This window comes from Terrapene carolina, unplaced genomic scaffold (assembly GCF_002925995.2).
Source record: "Terrapene carolina triunguis isolate 2854851 unplaced genomic scaffold, T_m_triunguis-2.0 Scaffold34021, whole genome shotgun sequence".
Lineage (NCBI taxonomy): Eukaryota > Metazoa > Chordata > Testudines > Emydidae > Terrapene > Terrapene triunguis.
In genome coordinates, this window is record NW_020698372.1 from 3460440 (window position 1) to 3475830 (window position 15391).

The 15391-nt window shown below is 43.5% G+C and overlaps 1 protein-coding gene and 1 long non-coding RNA gene across 2 annotated transcripts in view; one reads left to right on the forward strand and one right to left on the reverse strand.

Annotated features, from left to right (window-relative positions):
* Positions 1–583: 583 nt before the first annotated feature.
* LOC113405148 lies at positions 584–8437 on the forward strand. The gene is made up of 3 exons (XR_003369454.2): positions 584–727; positions 4271–4445; positions 7737–8437. It is a non-coding gene; the product is annotated as an uncharacterized LOC113405148 (long non-coding RNA).
* Positions 8438–13622: 5185 nt separating this feature from the next.
* Positions 13623–15391, reverse strand: part of LOC112119306 (rab effector MyRIP) — a 343018-nt gene continuing 341249 nt past the window's right edge. The window contains exons 16-17 of the mRNA XM_024217917.2: positions 15194–15312; positions 13623–14217 (exon numbers count right to left, since the gene is read on the reverse strand). Of these exons, the coding sequence (XP_024073685.2) occupies positions 14185–14217; positions 15194–15312 (152 nt within the window). The 3' untranslated portion in view covers positions 13623–14184. The remainder of the gene's footprint in view (positions 14218–15193; positions 15313–15391) is intronic.

Here is a 15391-nt window from a genome sequence, read left to right on the forward strand (position 1 = left end):
GATGAACGGGGGAGATCGGCGCAGCGTGGTGGTTGCTGATCACTGGTAGGAAGTCAGCTGGGCTTATTAACGCTTCCTCTCCCTAATGTGGGTAAGGGGCGCAAACCGCGTCAGAGCAGCGTCCCGCAGAAAGGACAAACAGCGGCACGCAAGAAGGGGGGCGGCTCTGCACCACTGTCCCAGCCCCCTGCCCTGGCAGTTTCCCCACCGCTGTGTGACCCTGGGCATGGGCGAGCACTTCGGGCTGGAGGCTGCTCCCCTGCCTCTCTCCAGCATAGGCAGGTTTTTCCCCACCTGCGAAGTGCTTCTCAGGCACCCACCTTAGGTGGTGGGAGGAGCTCACCTGCTGCTTTAGCCCCTGAGAGCCAGCAGTGGGGGGGCTAAGGCTGAGCCCACCACCCCGCCCCAGTAGCCTCCTCCTTAGTCATGGGGCGCCTAGCAGCTGCTCCATCAGCCTGACGAAGCGCCCCCAGCCGTGCGCTGCATTAACACCGCCCCCAGCTCTGCCCCATTGATCGGTGCCGGGCTAATGGAGCCACACGAACTACTCTCTTGCTCCGGCTGACTGAAATGGTGCCCGGCCACGCGGCTGACGCCCCCTCGGCTCTCCCCTCCCTCTCTCCAGCCCGAGCCCCCAGCTATAAAAGGCCCGGCTGCACCCCAGCTCCGGGACTGGTTTCCCTGTGGAGCAGCAGCTACTTACGGAGCAGCAGCCCCTGGGGGACAGGTGAGTGAAGCAGCTTCAGCCACGGGCTCAGCTCGCCCTTGGCTGAGGGACAAAACTGGAGCGCAGCGGCGTGGGGGAGGCAGCTCCGGTTTCAATGGGGATTTGCTGGGCCAGGCGAGCGAGTGTAAAGGCTGGTCAGAAGCAGGTGTCCGAGTGAAGGCAGATCTGGGGCAGAAGTGGGAGGTGTTCCTGGCTCGATCCCCGACTCTGCCAGGGACTCGGGCAAGACCCTAGCTGCCCCCTGCCTCAGTTTCCCCACATGTAAAGTGGGGCTGAGCCCTGCCTTCTGCGGGGGGGGGGGGATTGGAGTTTAACGTTTGTAAAACGCTTTAAGGACTTGATCCTGCCCCCGCTGAAATCGGAGGCGAGGAGTGTTGCCATTGACTTCGGTAGCTGCGGGATCGGGCCCTGAGCTCTTCAGATTCACGTTCCTGTAACAGTATGAGACTGTGTAACGTAAACTAACTCCCAGTAACTTCTCCCCATTCAGACGTCAAGATCTACCCTCTGAACGAGGTTTCTAGGCAGTTGCGTGTTGCTGCCAGACTCCGGTGGGGAGCTTGTGCAGGGCACCCACAAGCAGCCGCCGTTCCCTTCCTGTCACTAGCTTTCTCCCCCTTTGGAGAAGGAAGGAAATGTATTAAAGAAACCGCAGCGATCCCCCAGCTCAGTCAGTGTCGGGGTGTAACAGAATCCGCCAGCGCTGCAGCGGATATTTGATCGTGTGGTTCACTGGAACTATTTCCTCCAGACTCGTTTACTTTTGCTCCAGGAGATTTAGGCATGTCACGGAGCAGAGCAATGGGGTCTGTTCCCGCTGGCCTGCCAACATCAGTAATGAAATACTCAGGGGTGACATGATTTCTCTCCTCAGTAACTAATAATCCTGGTTGGATTTAAAGACGAACAGTTCACTCCGTTTATTTTAGGAGGAAGATGAGCTTTGGGCTAAGGCATGGGTGGGACTAGAGAGCTCTGGGTTCATTTTTTTTTTTCTAGTTCTACCACAGACTCACTTGGGCAAGCACTTAGTGCTCGATCCTGCAAGGTGCTAAGCGTGACCTTGTTGAAGGAACGTATTTCCCACTGAACTCGCTGGGAGTTGTGTGCTCTGCACCTTGCAGGATCAAGTCAGTAGTCTTTCTGTGCTTCAGTATCCCCATCTGTAAAATGGGGTTATTACTTCCCTTCCTCCCAGGGATAAATGAACTAGTATTCTGAGGTGCTGTCACTTGGTTATGGGGGTCATAGAAGTAACTACAGAGAAATGTGTGGAAGAAATGCACTTCACTAGGATCCTGTCCTGATTAGGATTAGCCAGTCAGGCTGCTTGACTCAAGACATTAATTCTATAGAACTATGCTAAAAAACTTGCATTAGGCAGACAAGTATAAATGCCTTTGCTTTTTAAAATATTTTTTCGTTTTATAGCAATAATGACCTCAATGCAGGGACTTCTCTGGGAATAAATGACTGCGAGGAGGCTGATAAAGATGTACAAGCCAGACAGTTGTTAGTCCCCAAGAATATTTGCTTTAGTAATGTCATGGAATAAGAGAGAGAGAGAGAGACTCCTTGTAATGTGACATTTGGGATCCAGATTCTGGTTTCACTACTTCTGGAGTCACTCCACAGATGTAAGTAAGTGACAGCAGAATTTGCCCCACAAAGTCTAATGCTCAGGAAGAGTTAGGATATTTCTAAACACATTTGCTCTACTAGTTTTAGAGGGATTTGGCTGGATGAGAAGTAAATCTATTGATTACAGTAAGAATTATGCAGCTAAAAATTAAAGGTTGTTTAAAATACCCATTAAAACACTCCTTCTCTAAACTGTTATATGCTTGTTTCTCATTCAGTCTTAAATAACCAGCAGTGTAAAAGTAAAACTACATTTGGAGGACAAGCCTTTGACTGTACAGATATTTTACTAAACAAAGTGAATAGAAATGCTCAAGTGCTTCAGACAATGAGCATTAGTTTAGTGCACTGCATATTATGCTTTGCACTTTGATAGCACCTTGAATTTGAAAATCTTAGGGCCCAATTGTATACTTATTGGAGTTAATAGAAATACTCTCATGGAGTTTAATGGATGTGGGATCAAGCCCTTGGTGTTAAACTAAACTTTACTACACCCCTATAAAGTAGATATTATCCTTGCTTCACAGACAGGAGAACTGAGTTATGGAAAGATTAAGTCTCAGATCTTCAGAGATATGTAGGCACTTAACTCCCATTGAAATCAATGGGAGTTAGGAACCTAAGTACCTTTTGAGGATCTGGGCCTAAGTGACTTGCCCAAGATCTCAGAATGAGTGAATGTCAGTGCTTGGAACAGAACCCAGAATTTCTTATGGTCTAGATCCTAACTTCTAGACTCCCCATTACTGCCCAGTTTTTGACCCTTGATGTCTGTAGAACTCATCCAACAGTCCTCAGGTAAGATTCCCAACAGTGCCCTGGAGAACTAAGGACTGCAGGATCAATCAGTGGAAACTGTTTCATTTAACAAACCACAAGTTGGCACCTGGAAAGCTTTATCTTCTAAACAGAAGAATTAGTTGAGAAACCAAATTTTAATTAAAATCTAAAAATGTCCTTTATAAATGCTACAAGTTCAGAAGATAAAAACAGAGTGAAATTTGCACAGCAACATTCAGATACACACGGATGCATGTACTTAGCACTAGAGAGAGATCTAGAATGTATTCTCATCATTTATGGGAATTTAGTCCTATTTAGGGCAGTAAAAATACCCTGATACTTAACATTTAATATTAGCATCTTTGTGCAAAGGAATGATGGAAAACAATAAAATGGGTATTTGTTAAAGTATACTTCATACAGCAAGTGCTTGCCTACTACAGCACACTGCATCTCTGAAGCGCCTTACAGTCTTTGACTGACTAGTTCTCAACACCTCTGAGGGAGGTAAATGTTACACCCATTGTCCAGGCAAGGAAGCTGCGGGAGACTAAGGCTAGGTCTACACTATGGGGGGGAGGGGGGAGTCGACCTAAGATACGCAACTTCAGCTACGTGAATAGCGTAGCTGAAGTTACATATTTTAGGTCGACTTACCTGGCTGTGAGGACGGCGGCAAGTCGACCGCGGCTGCGCCGCCGTCGACTCTGCTTCCGCCTCTTGCCGTGGTGGATTTCCGGAGTCGACGGCAGAGCCATCGGGGATTGATTTTATTGCCTCTCGACTAGACGCAATAAGTCAATCCCCAATAGATCGATTGCTACCCGCCGATCCAGCGGGTAGTGAAGATGTGCCCTGAGTGAGCTGCCTAAGGTCACATGGCAAATCAGTGGCAGCACTGGGAACATCGTGGTTTCCTGCTCTGTGGATTAGACCATGGATCAATATTTCACTTTATTTTGAGATTTTAAATAGCTGTTAGATGAATAGCTGTATAATAAACAGCCCTAGTTATCAACTGTCGTCATCTATATCTATAGATCTTTTTTCAAAACTGATGGAATGTTTTTTTTATTAATCGTGTAGTTTATACCATGTTCCCTTCTCTTCTCCCAGTGGCCTTACAGTTGATCCATCATGTGGCATGCAGTGGCGGGGTCTCATCGCTCTCACTGTTCACCTCAGCCCAAGCATTTAAAGCGGATCACAGTCTACATGTTGGTGCTGTTGGTATCACTCAGCTTTACGTCAGGCCAGCGCAGATCGTTTAAACATCAGATAGACAACAGAAGTAAGCACTGACTTTCTGGCTTTTTTCAAATGATCATTTTATTTTGTTCCCATACTGGCCACTGCCAGTCAGATTCTCCTCTCGCACTGATTTGACACAGTGTAACTCCACTGGCTTCCACCGAGTGATACCAGACTCAAATATGCATGGGTGAAATCCGATTCAGGTTGTGGGTCTCATGGAAAGTCCTGTCAGATGTGTATATACTGTTAGAAAGATGTAGTAGGGCATCCTGGGGGCATTACTACTTAGTGTGAATGGGATGAGGGTCTATTTCAGTGTTTCTCAAACTGGGGTTGCCGCTTGTGTAGGAAAAGCCCCTGGCAGGCAGGGCCAGTTTGTTTACCTGCCCTGTCCGCAGGTCCGGCCGATTGTGGCTCCCACTGGCCGCGGTTCGCCGCTGCTGGCCGCGGTGCGGGCCGAGGGACTTACTGGCTGCTGCTTCCAGCAGCTCCCATTGGCCTGCAGCCAGTGGGAGCCGCGATTGGCCGGGCCTGCGGACGGGGCAGGTTAACAAACCGGCCCGGCCCGCCAGGGGCTTTCCCTACACAAGTGGTGACCCCAGTTTGAGAAACGCTGGTCTTTCCTTACATGCTCTGAGTCAAATAAAACTTCTGTCACAGAATTTTAAAAATGGAATCTAATGCAGGAGGGAGAATTCCCTTCCAATATTTAAGTTAGTGTAGTGCTTTGATGCCAGGCTAGATAAAGGGCATTATCTCTTTCTATACTGGGCCACATTTAATCAGAGGGGCCATCCTGACAACAAGCAGCTTTGAGACAAATTCCCTCCACGATCATGGGTAGAAGGGAGCAAAAAGTAATGGAAGGGGAATATTGGCTCCTAGGTATGCACCCTTCTTCCCCCCTGCCCCTCAGAATCCCCTCAGTGGGTCCTGTGTGACCACAGGACTCTGTGGTCGGGGAGGGGGCTGGCCATAAGTGGGATGAGTGACTGGAATGGGCTCCTGCCACAGTATGTTCTCTACATTTTAAAAAATGACTGGAGATTTTGGGAGCCTCGGTATTTGGGTGCCCACTTGAGACAATGTAAAGGGTCTGATGTTCAGAAGGTGGATGCTCAGCAGAGCCTGAAAATCAGGCCCCTTTAAGGTGTCAAGTTGAGCACTCCAAAATTGAGGTCTCTAATCCCATTTACACCACACATCTTTATGAAAAGTACTTTCTATTTATGGAGCAACTTGTGGCCAACATGGAAGGGAATTTTTTGCTCTTCTCTCTTTCTTGTTAAAGAACCAAAATGCTCCAGCCTAGATTCTGCAGCCTTACTTCAGGTCCTGGAGATATCTGTATAAACTAGGAAATGTTTTTGAAATTTATCACTCTCAATCTTGACATTTCTATGATATTCCTGGAATATCAGCCCCATCATTATGGTTCTGGTGGTGTCTTCATCAAAACAGTTATAGATTTCTCCCCCCCCCCCCCCCAGAATGTTTGCACTAACTAAACCTTGCCACTCTCCTGATACAATTAAAAAGAATTCCGAGCTTGAAAAAAATCCTGCAAATTAAACGAAGCACAAGTGAGCCATGTAAAAATGTGATCTCCATAAAAAGAATTTCATTAGCAAAGGGTGGGTTAGCTCTTTGAAGGCGTTTGCTTTAATTCCCACCCACACTGCAGCTCAATGTATTTCTGAACCTTCTTATGAGAACCAGAATACTCTTCAGCCATGTCTCTTGACAAAGGCTTTTCTAATGCAGCTCCTCCATAAACATCACAGTTATACAGCTCAACTGTTCTTTTTTTTGTACATGCTTAAAAACACTGATCTGTGATCAAAAATCAATTAGCTGCAGCTTCAGATATTTATTAGAGCTGGTCAAAAATGGAATTTCAAAACTTGTTTTTATTCTGAACCAGGATAAAAAGTTGAAATCTCAAAATATTTAATGTAATAAAATGTGACATTGCAACTTGGAAACATCAAAACTGCCTTTGAAATGTTTTGATGTCAAAACTTAGTTTTTGTTGGAACATGTAATGTTTTATATTAAGTTATTTAAGTTGAAACAAAATTAATCAGAACAAAATGACAGTCAAAACATACTCCATTTTGATTTTGAATAGTTTTGAATTTTTTCCCATCGAAATTGACATGCGCCCACAAAATGTTTTGACTTCGACAAAGCAGCATTTCCTTGAAAAACTTTTCCATCAAAAATGTTTTCAAACCAGCTTTTCACATTTGATTTAGGAGGGCCAATTTTGGAAGCAATTCCATTCACGTGGAAGGTCTTCACTGACCGCTTATCTAGCAGGATTGGTTGAATGCAATCTTCTGTAAATTAGACATTAGATGGAAAAGACTCGAAAACAAAAATGGGTTTTGCTCCAGTGGGGGGGCGAAGTGAATTTAACACCTCTTGGCATCAGCTCATCATGTATCTTACAATGACCTAGCAACCTATGACTGAGGAAGGGTGGGGGTGGTTACCTCAATTGAGGGCAAACACTAATATTGCCACCCTTCTTCAAGACTTCTGCTGAAGAAGGGCAGTTTTAAAATTGATCAGGGCTCTAGAAGAGTCCAGGAAGCAGTGGCATCTCAGATACACAGGTCAGTGCATCCCCTGGTCTGAGCTAGCTTCCACAACTACAACCTTCTTCCCCAGTGGATTTTCCACCTCCAAGGCAGTGTTGATAAAAGTTGGTGCAGACCTAGGTCTGAGTGCAGGTCAATAGTTTGCTTTATGCATTGTAAGCACTACATCAAGGCAAAGCTCCCAGGAGGCTTTGCCTGTATTAAAGAGGAGAACAAAATCAGGCTTTAGACTTATTTCAGTAGACATTTAATTGAATAATCTTGTCTTTGTACAGACACATACACCCAAAGAAAGCATCGTCTGACAGGTGGCTACGATTTCCAGAAAAATGTAGTGGCAACTTGTGCTGAAAATTACTTGCCTGCCATTTTGTCATCAGAGAAACCACTGCGGGCCCTTACTGAAGTCAATGGGAGCTTTGACTGAGTAAGAACTGCAGGTTGAGGCCCATAAACATGGAGAAATTTTTTGATAGGAAAGATCTTGGCCATACCTGAACCCTTATCCTACAGCCCCTACAGATGGGGAATTTCCATTAAAAGCAATATACGTTTGATGTTTAGGACTATAGGGGTGCACTTAGTTATCCCTGGGTTTTTCTTAGGGTGTATTATCCCTTTGAATATTCTGGCATTGTTCAGTAGATGTTGCTCCCAAGCTGAGTGCTGTTCACTGATCGTGGCTCAGTGTGCACTTCTTTACTGAATGCTTTGATTTCCAGGTCCTGAGATTGATCCGTTTTGGTATGTGGGACGTGGGGTCCGACCTATCGGCCGGTTTGGGAAAAGGCAGCTAAGGAGCAGCCCCAAGAGCCTGAGGCCTGGGATCAGCAGCCTGGAGCTGGTTGTGAATGCTTTGCAGGAGCAAGAAGCACTGGATGCAGAAGACGATGGCTGGTGGTGATTTCCTTGTCAACCGCAGTAACTAAACTCAGTTGCTTCTCTCATTTGAATTGAATTCTCTCTCTCTCCCCTCCCCACCTCCTCACATACAGGTTCAAACTCTGTTTTGGTTCTGCTTTTTGCTTACATGTCCTTTGCCACATCTTTGGTTTATTTCCTGTGTAAACTCCTTTTAAAAGAAGCACTCTCAGGTGGAAAGATCCAAATTGAAAAGTGATGCTAAATGCAAACTATGCTGTTCACACACTTCCTCTCCTGAACAAAGCATCCATCCTCCCTCCTTCCCTCCCCCCCGTAAACTAATGCCACTGTGAAGGTAGATCTGTGCAAGAACCAAAAGATTTCCATGCTTGGAATCAACTCTGTATAAAACATGCTCTCCATGCTAGCCTGACAACAAACCTTTCTGTCATGTTTCAAAGCGACTCGTTAATGCTGGTTAAAAGTAAACAATGGCTGGCTGAACTAACACACATTCTTAGTAATGTATTTACCAATATTAAATAGATATGAAATGTTAGTGCTTTTTGAGTATTTTCATACCACATTGACATGTGCTTGTGATGCATGTTTAATGGCTTGGATTTATACACTGTACATTCCTGGCCCTTTAAAATGTCTATCTTACTGGGTGTACTCTACAAACAGGTGGGGGTTGTGTGTTTGTTGTTTTTTTGCTTGCTTATTTTGCAAAAACAAAAAACCCTCCCTTCTGAAGGACAGGGAGTTTAAAAGGCCACAGGCTAGTTAAACTGTCAGGGTAGCTTTGTGCCATCATAGCACATCACCCTCAGCAGCACAATGAGGCCAAAGACAGCTGCTGGCTGATGTCCCTCTAGAACAGTGGTTTTTAATCTGTGGTCCACAGACCCTGTAGGGGTTTGCAGACTATGACTAAGATTTCCAAAGGGGTACACACCTCCATTTGAAATCTTTTGGGGTCTGCAAATGGAAAAAGATTTATAGTAGTGGTTTAATCTTTTAAGTGGGAAAACTAAAAGTCACTGTTCAAGCATCATACCTAAAAAATTATCCTATTATATTGGATTGCATAAATAATCCATGATTGCTTGATTGATGTGACCCATCACTATACTGGTTAATTCAATAACTTCTAATTAGCATTGCTCATATAATTATACACATTTAATCTTGATAAGCACTCTTGCCACCAAAAATACATCAGATAAAATTATAAAAAAAGTTGTAGCTCATGGTTTTAAAAAAAAAAAAAGCCATTCACTATTTAGCTAATGGACTAGAATTAAAACTTGGGTCCTGAAGAGTACTTCAGAAGATAATAGACCAAGCTTGTGTGTCTAGTTGTCTTCATGAATCACTGCCAAATTAGCAGTGGTCGACTTAATCACAGCACCTCATTTATCCAACTAACTTAATTCAGAGGCAGAAAAATGGGCTATCTGCCATCAGGAGGTGATTTTATTTTTACAGACTTGATTGTATTTCTCAGTTGTTTGATAAATAGGTTGTGTGAAGGAATTTGAGCCCTGGGCTTGTTTGTAGACTGATTGCTATGCATATCCACTATTTGTTGCTCATATGAGGTGTGACCTGAGTCCCATATTATTGCAGTTACCTTTTTTAGGAGTGTGTGGATAGCTTATGAACTAAGACTACTCCAGTTTTTAAAGCCAATCATTCAGACTTGTTAGACACCGCTATTGCTTGAATAACAATAAAAAGACAATCTACCAGCATCACCAATGAAGCCTCTGTCACACCTATCTTAAGAAAGATAGGAGGCTTTTAGGTAATATGGTGTTTTGTCAGCATTATACCAAAACCCTCTGAATAGCTTAATCAAAAACATAATTATAGTACTACATAATCTTATCAAATCTTGGCCACTGTGGCCTGTTGAAGGAACAGTGTCTCCTTTCAATGGCCTTTTGCAAGCACTCTGGTTCCTTTAGCCTGCAAGGGTGCGTATCCTTAAAATAGATCCTTCACGTCACTGAGGTAGGTAGCCTCAATGCAAGAGATAATGGAAATGTTCAGTTCCTGGTGCTATTCTAGTTGCCAACTGCCTAACCACCAACCCAAGCTAAGACAGCTGCATCGTGAGTGTGGGCAGGTATGTGAATGGAGCCAGAAATCAGCTGGGATTATCCAGGGTTCTCACTATGGTCATCATCCATTTGGCTGTTAAAATAAACCCACTATCAGCCTTGGTAGCTCCTGTGCCACTACAGAGAGAAAATTCAACAGCTCACATGGACTTTGCAATGGAGTAGGGCAAACAGTATACCAGAACTAGTCCCAACTTGGCCTGGGACTCCCACACAAGATGCATATACTGGGCCAGATGATCAAGATTGTGCCACTGGTCCAGGCCTGAAGAACTTAGAGTCGCACCAGCTGCTAGCCCTCAGTAAGTCATTCTGGTGATCAGGGTTGACTGGAACTCAGCACTGCTGCACCCATATCCCCTATTCCAAGGGACTAGAAGATGTGTACTGTATAACTGCTTCTCAGGCTTTAGGCCAGCCAGGGGATTCTGCTTTTGTGAGGAAATCTCCAGCTAGCTGGTTGAGGCAGTTTTTTGTATGCACATATATCTTTTCTGTGAAAGCGTTCTGCAGCCATATTCTGACAGTTGATACTCACTTGAAGGAAGGCTTGTTATCCACAGCACTGTGAATATGAGCACCACTGAGGGGGACTACATTTCCATCACATTTTCCAAAGGACCAGGCCAAATGCGAAGTACTCACTGCTTGGCAATGCAGTAATCCACACTAAGAGTAGTGACACTGACTGCCCACAGCACAGAGATGGAAAAGTGCAAGCCATAGCAGTAAAAGCCTCAGACTGCACAATTCCAGCTGGGCTAGGAAAGTGATTCTCCTAATCATGAGGAATACAGAGCCTGGGGTTTAGGACATTTATCACTTGCAAGAAAAAAGCACGGGGCAAGAACGCAGAGCAAAAAGATAAAAGTGAACGTGCTACCTGCAAGGAACCTGCCACATGGCATGAAACTTGCATTGGACACATTAGAACAGGGCAATATAGGAAATGAAGGTGGTGTATGTATTTAGAGAGGCCCAAAGCCTGAGGTTACCCAACCCAGCTCTTAAACCCCCACTGACATCTATGGGAATTTTGCCAGTTGAGGGACAGTATTTAGCACAACGTGCATATGGTTTAGAAGGATGTAATACATTTCTTAAAGGGCTCTTTTCTTTTTCCTCTAAAATCAATCTGAAGGGAAGAGTACATCTCTCTATCCCTCCCTGGCTAAATTGGTGCATTTCACACACTGGAATACTGCAGTCCTTTTCTGAGCTGTATAGCTGTGAAAGAACCAACGGAGCAGTGGTCATTTATGTACAGCAAGTTCCTATACTGCCAGGGCGGAGCACCTACCATCCTACTCAAATATCTGGCAGTGCAGTCTACACCTTTTCTGAGTACAGTGCACAGAAATCCAAACAACAGGAGATTTCTTTTCTTTTTCTTTATGAATCAGGTCCCTGCAAAGGCATTCTTTTTCATAAATTGCTTTTACTCTTATAATTTCTCTTAACAATAATTCCTGGTGAATACGCAGATAACAACAACAAGGCAAGCTTTACTTTCACTCAGACTTAATCAAATAGATCATTATATAGTCTTAATTTTTTTAACCATTAAAATATTTTCATTTATAAAAATTAATCTAAATATAAATATTAACACTAAAGATTGAAATCACTTGATGACAAAATAATTCTTTGTGTGCTATAACATGTTTTTATGATTTTTTTAAAACAGTAAATTAAATCTTTGCACATATTTGGCACAAGTAAATCTGTAAAAATGCAAATACCAAGTAGCGGGGTGGGGCAGGGTTTGTTTTGTTTTTTGTTTTGCAATACCTACACAATACACATTTTTGTCAAAGAAGACTTAACATTGTAACAACAGTAGTTGCTTTTCATGCCTCTTATGGAAAACATCCTACTCCAAAGTCTGTTTTTTAAATCACACTAACAGAACAAAAGCCATTAATCTATTAAAATTAGTCATTTCTGAATTGATATTACATACACAGTATTAGCTTATTATTAGACAAATATGTAAACCAACCACTATTAGTGACATTTCATGACACGCATACCTGCATAAACAAAAATCTGGGAATGTATTGTACACACATAAGAGAACAGTCTACTGGATGGAGATTGAAAAATGTATTAGGCATCCTACTCTGTTTAATCTCCTTCATTAAACGGTGTGTGTATGTGTATATATACACAAACACACATATACACACACACACACTATTTTTAAACATACTGGACCAAGTTCTGTCCTCATACTTGTGCAAACAAATTGAAGATAATGAGGATTGCAAGAGAATAACACAAGGCATAATTTAGCCCAGAATGACCATCCTGGGCTAGATCTTCAACTGGTGTAAATCACCATAATTCCACTGCTATCAATGGAACTACGGGGATTTCCACCAGTAGGGGATATGGCCCTATACTTCTAATTAGATCCAATTATTTTCAAATAATTGGATGATCCAATTGCACTGGTGAGGAGACCTCAAATTAGGAGGGAAGTTCATACTGGAACCATTTACCTGGCTACTCTGATCAGGTCTGGGTGGGCTTGGACAAAATGGAAGCTGGATCTGAACCGCTCCTTACTTTTAGTCGTGCAGAATCCAAGCCTACTGATCAGACCTTGCTAAACTAAAACTATTCCATCTCTTCAACATACAGGCCCGAACTGCCAAAATGGCTACCTACAGTGTATGTCCAATTTTCAGTAGTGCTGAATATCCGCAATTACCGAGGAAGACGATGGGAGCTGCGAATGTTCAGCATTTCTGACAACAAGGCTGCTCTTCTGCAGGTAGCCTAAATGTAGATCAAGGTGCCTAAATTGAGGCAGCCAAATTTGAAAATTTTGGCCATCATTTTTTGAATCAGTCAGAAGCTGTTTAATGTCCCCAACTTTTAAATTACTGCATATTTTAAAATTTATTTCTAAACCTCTGTGGTTAAGTAGACTAATCGCTCCTTAGGGTTCTGTACTGCTCATTAAGTAATGACCAGCACAGGTGGTCGTATAGAGAGGTGCTACCCCTGGTGGAGCTTCAGGAGGCATTCTGGGATGCAGGGAGAGCATGTCTGCTGCTACACTCCTGTATGGTGTGCGGCTCAGCACCCTCTGTGCACTGATCCTGCTCTGGGGGTCAGCATGGAAGGGAGACGAGCCATGGCCCCATCTCCTCTCTGCTTCCTTTAGGTTACAGGGGAGAGCAGTCCCAGCGCTCCTCAGAGCAAAGGGACTGCAATTCTGAAAGGCCCTTCCACGCATCATGCAAGGGAAGGGAAGTGAGGTGCCCCCTCGTAGCACCTGTACAAGGGCCTTTTATAACTAGCCCTTAATGTTTAAAAATACGTTTCAGGAAGCACTTTCTTTGAACAATATCCAACACCCAGCATTGTTTTATTCTAATTTTGTAATCTTAAACATTTGATAAGGATTAATTCAGAGATGCACCTGCTGGGTGTAACAAATATTTAGGACACTGCCTAAAATGGATTATGCTTCTAAGCATAGAGGTGCAGGGTGTTGATTTTGCAATGGTTTTCAGATGCCAAAATAATGACTCAGAATTTATCTTTTTGTAGACATGATACATGCGTGTCCCCCACCACAGTATGCTATGGTGGAATGTGCCAGCCTATCGCAAATGTAAACTGCTCCTTTAGCATCCAAACAGCCCAGGTCTGGAGATAGAATAATAACTCAGCCAAAGTTGCTCTATCAGCATACAGAGGGTCTTTTAGAAAATGATATTGGGACTGATCTACAAACACTGAACTCAGTGTCAAACGTGCCAGCAAATATGGATCACAGGTTTGTTTTTTACCTTTCTCTTCACATGAAATATTGACCAACAATTATGGTTAAATTAAGTATACAAAAACATATTGTATTTTAAAGACAATATACTTTAGTACAATCAATGGGGGAAAAAAAGTGCATCTTAAAACATGGAGCCTTGCTTATGAAACTCAGTATCCTTTCTGGAGTCTCATGAGAACTTTAAGGCAGAGTTTCCATTAGCAGACCACAATGCTGGACAGCTTTCTCAGTGAGGTATCCAAACAAAGCCCTATTACTGAGGCATTGTGGGTTCTCGAGGGTCCGTTTTCCATTGGACATATACAATGGCTGTTAAATAAAGGCACTATAGTGTACAGCCTTAGGCAGTGTGTTATTGGCAGTAGTTTTGTAAGTCTAGTACATTACAGCAGATCCTATAGTTGGTTCCTAGAATGGAGAGAAAAGGAAAACATTAGCAAAAGATTGCATAATGACAAAAAATGCTGATAAGGCTTTTTAAATGAAAGGGGACCATCAATGTTTTATTACCAGGTGAAATATACCCCATGCAGTACAAAGACTTGTATACCACTTAAGTCCCCTCCTGATTGTTGAGCTGAGCTGAGCTGCTTCTGTTTGACAGTCCTTAGATTTGAATTCTGTGGGTGAAATCCTGGCCCCACTAAAGGTAAAAGCAAAACTTTCATTGACTTCAGTGGGGCCACGATCTCAATTTGGGTGTCTGGGGCAAGGTGTTTTCAGCTCTTGGACTTGTTCCCCCATTGGCCTGATAGAACATGAGATTATTGATCTTCTGGGTACAGTGAATGACCCATTTGTTCACACAGGGATGAAATTCACCCCTAAGTACATGGTTTATGCACCACTTAACTCCCACTAAATCCCTATGCTGAGCATTTCCCCGTAAGCAGCTGAGATATGAGGAGAGTGTCTTCTACTGTATTATATTGTGGCATTGTTGCTGTCAGGGTCTGCCCCACAAGTTTGCGCTGTGGAGCGAATGTCTATTAATTCTGCCTATTTTGACAGGATTTTTTTGAAATGGTTTATATTTATAATTCTATAAACACACCCAGAGAACTTGCAGTAGGAGCATGTTTATGCACATCAATGTAGGTACAGACTAGACTAGGGCTTGTCTACACTTACAGGGGGTTCGACACGTGGCGATAGATGCATCGGCGGTCGATTTAGTGGGTCTTCACTAGACCCACTAAATCGACCACTGATCGCTCTCCGGTTGACTCCTGTACTCCACCTGAACGAGATGTACAAGGGGAGTCGACAGGAGAGCGTGAGCAAGTGAGTAAGGGCTAGGGACAATCTAGCCTTAAATGAGTAATCCCTCTCTCCGTATTTCCTGCTCTTAACAGTTTTAACAAGGTCTGTTCTCAGATGTTACCATCAAGTCCTTGGCAGTGCTTTTTCTCTCTTTAGTTCTTTGTGTTAGAGATCCTTGGAGCATAAAGTTTCTGTTAAATGTTCTAACAGTAGTAACTGGAGAAGCATCAATATTTTCACCTGGGAGGGAAAAAATGGGAACATCCTTTACGTGACAACTTGAACCAAGCATCAGACTTGAAAAAGCAAATCTTCTAGC